At 42.4% G+C, this 6,672-nt stretch overlaps 1 protein-coding gene and 1 long non-coding RNA gene across 2 annotated transcripts in view; one reads left to right on the top strand and one right to left on the bottom strand.

The window, feature by feature from the left end:
* adam19a (ADAM metallopeptidase domain 19a) overlaps positions 1-6,672 on the bottom strand; it is a 219,235-nt gene that overhangs the window by 16,627 nt on the left and 195,936 nt on the right. The window contains exons 20-21 of the mRNA XM_046064116.1: positions 5,127-5,226; positions 4,105-4,356 (exon numbers count right to left, since the gene is read on the bottom strand). Coding sequence (XP_045920072.1) covers positions 4,105-4,356; positions 5,127-5,226 — 352 coding nt within the window. The remainder of the gene's footprint in view (positions 1-4,104; positions 4,357-5,126; positions 5,227-6,672) is intronic.
* Positions 1,559-5,280, top strand: LOC123980003. Its single transcript, XR_006827349.1, has 2 exons — positions 1,559-1,656; positions 5,144-5,280. It is a non-coding gene; the product is annotated as an uncharacterized LOC123980003 (long non-coding RNA).

Here is a 6,672-nt window from a genome sequence, read left to right as displayed (position 1 = left end):
TAATGTCTGCTGATGAAGGTATGTGCTCAGTCCTGGTACTCCTGGACCTTAGTGCTGCTTTTGACACCAGTGATCACAACATCATGTTAGACAGACTGAGGCACTGGGTGGGGATCTCTGGTACTGCCCTAGAATGGTTTTCATCCTACCTGTCAAATAGGAAGTTTTGCGTGTCTGTAAACAACTATGTCTCCTCATTCTGTCCAGTTAAATATGGTGTGCCTCAGGGGTCGGTCTTAGGACCCATTTTGTTTTCCTTGTATCTGCTTCCCCTTGGACATATTATTCATAAACATGGCATTTCTTTTCATATTTATGCTGATGACACACAAATATACTTGCCCGTCAGATCCACAGACCCTGGAATGCTGAGTTCACTTGACTTTGTGAAGTTAAAAAATGGATGTCAAATAATTTCCTCCAGCTGAACTCAGACAAAACAGAAATCCTGGTCATTGGGACCCAGCAGATGGGAAAACAAATACTGCCATCTGCTGGTTCCCTAGTAAATCACATTAAGCCTGTGGCAAAGAACCTTGGTGTTTGGTTTGATAGTAATTTAAATTTCGAGCAGCACACCACAAAGCTTGTTCAATCATGTTTTTATCAACTTAGAAATATAGCAAAAATTCGATAACTTAACTTTTAAGGACACCGAGACCATTTTACACGCCTTCATCTCATCACGCCTGGATTATTGCAACAGCCTTTTCAACCCAAAAATCTACTGATCGACTCCAGACTGTCCAGAACTCAGCTGCCAGGCTTTTAACCAGAACAAAGAAATATGACCACATTACTCCTATTTTACCTTCATTACACTGGCTCCCAGTATGTTTTAGAATTGACTTTAAAATTCTATTGATCACTTTTAAAGCTCTTCATGGCCTCTTGCCTTGTTATATTTCTGAACTTTTAGTCCCATACGCACCAGCACGTACCTTGAGATCCTCGGGCAGAGGCCTGTTGTCTGTTCCAGAGTCTCGACTGAAAACTAAAGGGGACGGAGCGTTTGCTGTCAGGGCCCCGAGGCTCTGGAACAGCCTGCCTGAGGAAATCAGGTCGGCTGAGTCAGTGAACTCTTTTAAGTCCCTTCTTAAAACATACTTTTATAGGAGAGCTTTTCCTGATCTTATTTGACTTTATTTTATCCCTTTTATTTTATTCTATTTTACTAGTTTTATATTTATCTTAAATGTGTATTTTAGTCTTTTCAATGTTTTCATGCTTTTAACTTGCATTGTTTTTGTATTATTGTCTTTTGGGTATTATTGTCTTTACACTTGTTAAAGCACTTTGTAATTTGTTTTTGCAAATAAAGATTATTATTATTATTATTATTAGAAATAATGGTAAAATGTTTCTACTTCTCAGCTGATTTATTACCTCAGTAAACACTTTCCTGATGAGTTTATGGTCTCAGTCGCTAGTTTCAAGTCTTCTTCAACACAAAATGATGTTCATTTAGTAAATTATGGTCCCATTTAGACAGACCATAAAGCAGAGTATGCTTCAGGGCGGGATTATCTGTGATTGACAAGTCGTTACCATGGCGACCTGTCAATCAGGCTAGAGTGTCTCGTACCTCCGGCACTCTGTAAATTTAACCAGCGCCGCTGAAAAAGCTTATTAGGAGTCGGCTGTTCAGTTTCTCTGGTGAGTACATTTAGTTGCTGTTGTTCGCTAGACAAAATTATCAGCCCTGTTGAAATGACAGTTAACGTGAATTACAGATGCACCTAGCTAAGCGAGCTAGCTAGCTCCAGACACGACCGTTAGCTCCACCGTCTCGTCCAAATATGGTCAAGTTTTTCAAAGTATTTTATATTACCAAAGCATTTATTAGTTATACATTTAAATGGGGAAAATGTGAAAAATTGCGTTGCAGGTCGATTTAAGGTGTTCGCCCCTAAAATTTTTACTTAGTGGCTACAGAGCTCCCAGTAGAAAAAGTTAGTCTGGAGTCCTGTATAGGTAAAAAAAAAAAAAAAAGCTGTTTTATACTAACCATCAACATGAATCACTGTAGGGAAGGACCTGAAGTTGTTAGTGTTGATTACTCTTTAACTGGAAGAACACTGCAGCTGTGTAAACACAACATTTCACATGAGCTATCCAACAAAATTAGTTTTGGAGTAAATTTAGAGTGAGACAAAGGCCATGCAGTTGCAAAGTCCTGTTTATATGTGGTTCACAATATTTCACATTAAAGCCCCACTTGTACTGGAATTATTTCTCTAGGTGTGGTGTGGTGTGGTGATTTAATCTACGCTGCTCAGTGATTTTAATCCTGTCCAGAGTGCATAGGTGGGTCATTTTTCACTTGCAATAACCTGCTGTTTTTCTGCCAACTTGCTGGCCCTGTAATTTAAATCCTGTAGACGTCCTTGTATTTCGAAGTGGATCCTTGAGTTGTTGGGGTTTTTTTGTGAGGAGAGCTGCTTGTCCTTTTTTTTAATTTTTTATCAGCGCTGGGTAAAAATTTGACTTTTGTGTGAAAATGGAGGAAGTTGAAAATGCTTTCGCTATTCTGATAGGTAACACTGACATTGAGGCAAATTTGCTAACCAATATGATGACACATCAGGAGAAATAGACCTTGTGAAAGATTATATTCGTTATAATCGGGTAGGCACTGGTAATCTCTTTTGGCCAGTCCTGCTGAATGTCCGTGTCTATTACAGACCACATCCCGTTAAAATGCATGCTGTGTGGGAAGTCAGTTTAATTACTGTGGAGTAAAGTAAATATTTTATCCACCACTTCCCACTGTAATGCTGATCCTGTCAGAATGGGGCTTAAAAGGTAACTTCTGTATTTGTCTATGTGACTAATTTGGCCACAATATTTCGAGAGTGGTCCAGAATTCAGTGAGCGCGCTCAATATTGTGTCTGACAATATTGTGGAAAGTGTCCCTACAGAGATAGACCTTTTTAAAGAGTACGGTCCTTTTTATTTAACCAGAAACGGACACTATTCGCTCACTGGTCTACCAGACCTTTTCGAGCTACACTGCCCTTTAGCAATACGTGAGCTCAAAAAATTTGGTCTGCTTTTATGAAGCTATTACATAGTATGGTTAAAATGGTGATTACTTTAACATCTGTCTGGTTGTCTGACAGCTCGGCTTGATGCCCTGTTGGTGGCCAAAACTATGGGAATAATGCTTTGGTTGTTTTTCTTTACATGCATACTGAGATACCTATACAGTAGTACCATTCTCCCTACACTTAATATCAAAACACAGCTGTTCCTCACTTAGGGCCTGTGTCCATCAAAGTGTTTTTTGCCAGCTGTAAATGCCAGCTGCTCTTCTGAAAACGCCCAGCAGGGAGCGCTTGCAGGCGTTTTTGAGGCGCAGTGTTGTTTTTTTTTGGTTGCTATGATACATAAAATCCGTGGAAGTGATGTTGCAAGTAGTTCTACCTAACTTTACTAGATGTAAAAAATGTCAACACAGAGTAGAGTACTTGCTCTGGTCCTTGCTCTGTATGAAGAGAAGGCTGAAGCAGGTAGAGAGAGAGGACGGACTCGCCGTTTGTGGGTTCATGAGATTTTGTGGGTGAGGAAATATCTCGGCAAGTACCACCGTTTGGTCCAAGAGCTGAGGTTGGACAAAGCCCTGTTCCAGGATAGTGACCGTTGCTGTGGTGTGGTATTTGTCCCCCCCCTCCTCTGCTGTGATTGGACAGCTGAGTAAAAAGTGACAGTGACGAGCGCAGCGTTTTTCCCAAAGTTGCAAATTTTTCAACTCTTGGTGACCGAAAAAAACAACGCTCAGCGCTCAATGCCTTGCATGGCAAAGACGCTCAGCGCTTCGTCACGTTGCTGGCGTTTACCATGTAAAAACGCGTTGCTCCCATTGCAATGAATTGAAAAAAACGCTTTGGTGGACATAGGCCCTTAATGTGAAAAGAAGTTAGTAAGGTTGGTTCTAAATGGTTTCTGATTTCCTAGTGGTAGTGTATGTCCTTTGTGCTTCCCTGCCTGGATGTTGCTCCACATTCCTCCAATCTGTTCGGGCTTTCACATCACTAACTTTTGGGTCATAAAATTCAATTAAATTCAATTACAGTTCAGAAAGGGGTCAAAAAGTGCCTTACCAGTGGAGATCGTGTTGGATTGAGGGGCAGAGGTTTCTTGGGCGGGCTAAGTCTCTGTGGGGTTGTGGGAGATTTGGGTGGGGCTGCTGGGGGCCTGCCAGCTGGCAAAGGTGTGCGAACCACCTTGAGACCCCGGGGCCCACCTTGGGGGGACGGGGCGGGTCTCAGAGGTCTCACAATGTTGACTGGCTGGGTGCCATTGGCCACAGGGCCCGGTCTGAGAGGCAGAACCTCTTTGCTGGTGTGAGGAAGCTGGGATCAGAACAAAGACAAAGTCACAAACTTAAGTACAAGAAAACAAAGAAAAGAAAGCTAGTCAACATGCAACAACGCAATCAGTTGTTAACTAGGAAAATGGGTCCTAAGCTCGGGCTGACCTATGAGGCTGTAACTTTTTTGTCTCAATTCAAAGCTTCTCATCCCAAAGGAAGTTCCACATGGAGTGTCTCAGAGGTCTATCCTGGGTCCACTACTTTTCAGTCTTGAAAAAATGAGCTGTGATTAAAAAACAAATCAAGAACCTTAATAATGATATCTCATTATTAAGCTCTCATTTTTGGGAGTGTTGGTCACTAGTAGTCAATCCTAAATGGTAACCTTTAAAACATTGAGCTGCATTTTGTGTATAAAAAGGTGATTATGAACAATGTTTATTATTATTAGGCTCATTGATTCCCCTCCGTTTTCCTTCCATCCTTTGTCCTTTCTTTGCCAAAAACAAATGTACCCTAACCCTGAGATGCTAACCTATTTAATTAAATAACTGCTATGGAAACAAAACAATGAAATAAGGGTGGAGGCACACTGAACTAGTGGAGAAGAGTGTTGTGTTGTGGGAGGACACCGACTCTACTGGTCGCACAATATAACAAGCTGCTGTAAAATGAAGCCATTTAATATGAAGGTCAACCTCCTGGAAGGCCCATTATTCACTACAACACAGCAAGAGAAACACCACTGTCTTTGATTTTCACCTTTCCTTTCTTTTTGTTCTTTCTTTACCACACACACACTCCACTCACCCCCTTGTGGCCGCCAGCTTTGTTGATTGGTCCGACCACCTTCAGGTGAAAGGCAGGATTAAGGTGGCCATTCTTCCCTTTCTCCACCGATGCCTCCGTCCTGAGCAGAAAAATGAGGACAAGCAAAAAATAAAACAGAATCTGACGCCTGAAAGCTGTGCTGCTTCATCACTCTTCTCAATCTGGCATTGATTTTAGGGCTCCAGGTGGGAAAAGAGACAGCCCAGAAGTAAACATCAAGTTTCTCATCCAGCATGACATGAGAGGAAATGAGGAGGTGAAGGACAGCTGAAAGCTAAAAAAATCACCAACATAGTATCACCTTATAAAGTTTATATGGCTAATATGTTAGCTAACAGTTGCCTATTTACACGTCCAGCAGACACAGAGCAACATTAGCATTCATTTGTTGTATTTGTGTTCACCTGATGAATGTAAGTCCAATATTCGCCCTCCTTTTAGCTCTGTTTTGGTGTCCACCAACTCTTAAGATAAATGTCTGGTGCTTTAGCTGCTAAATGCTTCACCATGTTCTGTGTCTGTCTGCTGTTTAGTGCTGAGCAGCAGGTTTGTCAAAGCTTTTTCATGAGAACAGCTGCTGCTAGAAACAAGGTTGATGAGAGCGTTGACAGTAGGGCTGCCAACTCCCTGAAATGGAAATAAGGGACAGGGGACGGGGAGTGTGGGCATACGCTAGACTAGGAGCCAGAGCGTTCAGCTATCAAGCTCCTCTCCTGTGGAACCAGGTTCCAGTTTGGGTTCAGGAGGCAGACACCATCTCCACATTTAAGAGTAGGCTTAAGACTTTCCTCTTTGATAAAGCTTATAGTTAGGCCTGGCTCAGGTAGTCCTGAACCATCCCTTAGTTATGCTGCTATAGGCCTAGACTGCCGGGGGATTTCCCATGATGCACTGAGCTCCTCTCTCCTCTACTTTCTCTCCCTCTGTATGCAACCTCATCCGATTATTGCATGTTACTAACACAACTTCTCCCCTTTCTGGTAGTCTTGAGCTTTCTCGTCCCTCTCCTCTCTCCTCCTATCACTTCCTGCAGGTTTTCTGGCTCTGGAGCTGTGGAGTCTGTGGCTGCGGGTCACCTGCTGCCCCCGTGTTCCTGCTCGTCACCCTCTACTGCAACGACTATTGTTGCTAGTCTTATTGTTATTATTGTTATTATAATCATTAACATTACGATGGTTACCATTAACACTATTATAAATATCTGTACCATTTTTCATTTAGTTTATAGCAACATCACCTTCGCTGTCTGTACCTCTGTGTGTATATTGTGTAGGCTGCCTCTCTCTCTCTCTTTCTCTCTCTCTCTCTCTCTCACCCCAACCGGTCGAGGCAGATGGCCGCCCACCCTGAGCCATGGTTCTGCTCGAGGTTTCTGCCTCTTAAAAGGAAGTTTTTCCTTGCCTCTGTCGCCTAGTGCTTGCTCTTGGTGGGAACTGTTGGGCTTCTGTAAATAACATCACAGAGTACGGTCTAGACCTGCTCTTTTATGAAAAGCGCTGTGAGATAACTGTTGTTGTGATTTGGC

This window comes from Micropterus dolomieu, linkage group LG12, assembly GCF_021292245.1.
Source record: "Micropterus dolomieu isolate WLL.071019.BEF.003 ecotype Adirondacks linkage group LG12, ASM2129224v1, whole genome shotgun sequence".
Taxonomy (NCBI): domain Eukaryota; kingdom Metazoa; phylum Chordata; class Actinopteri; order Centrarchiformes; family Centrarchidae; genus Micropterus; species Micropterus dolomieu.
This window is presented reverse-complemented; position numbering and strand designations above follow the sequence as displayed.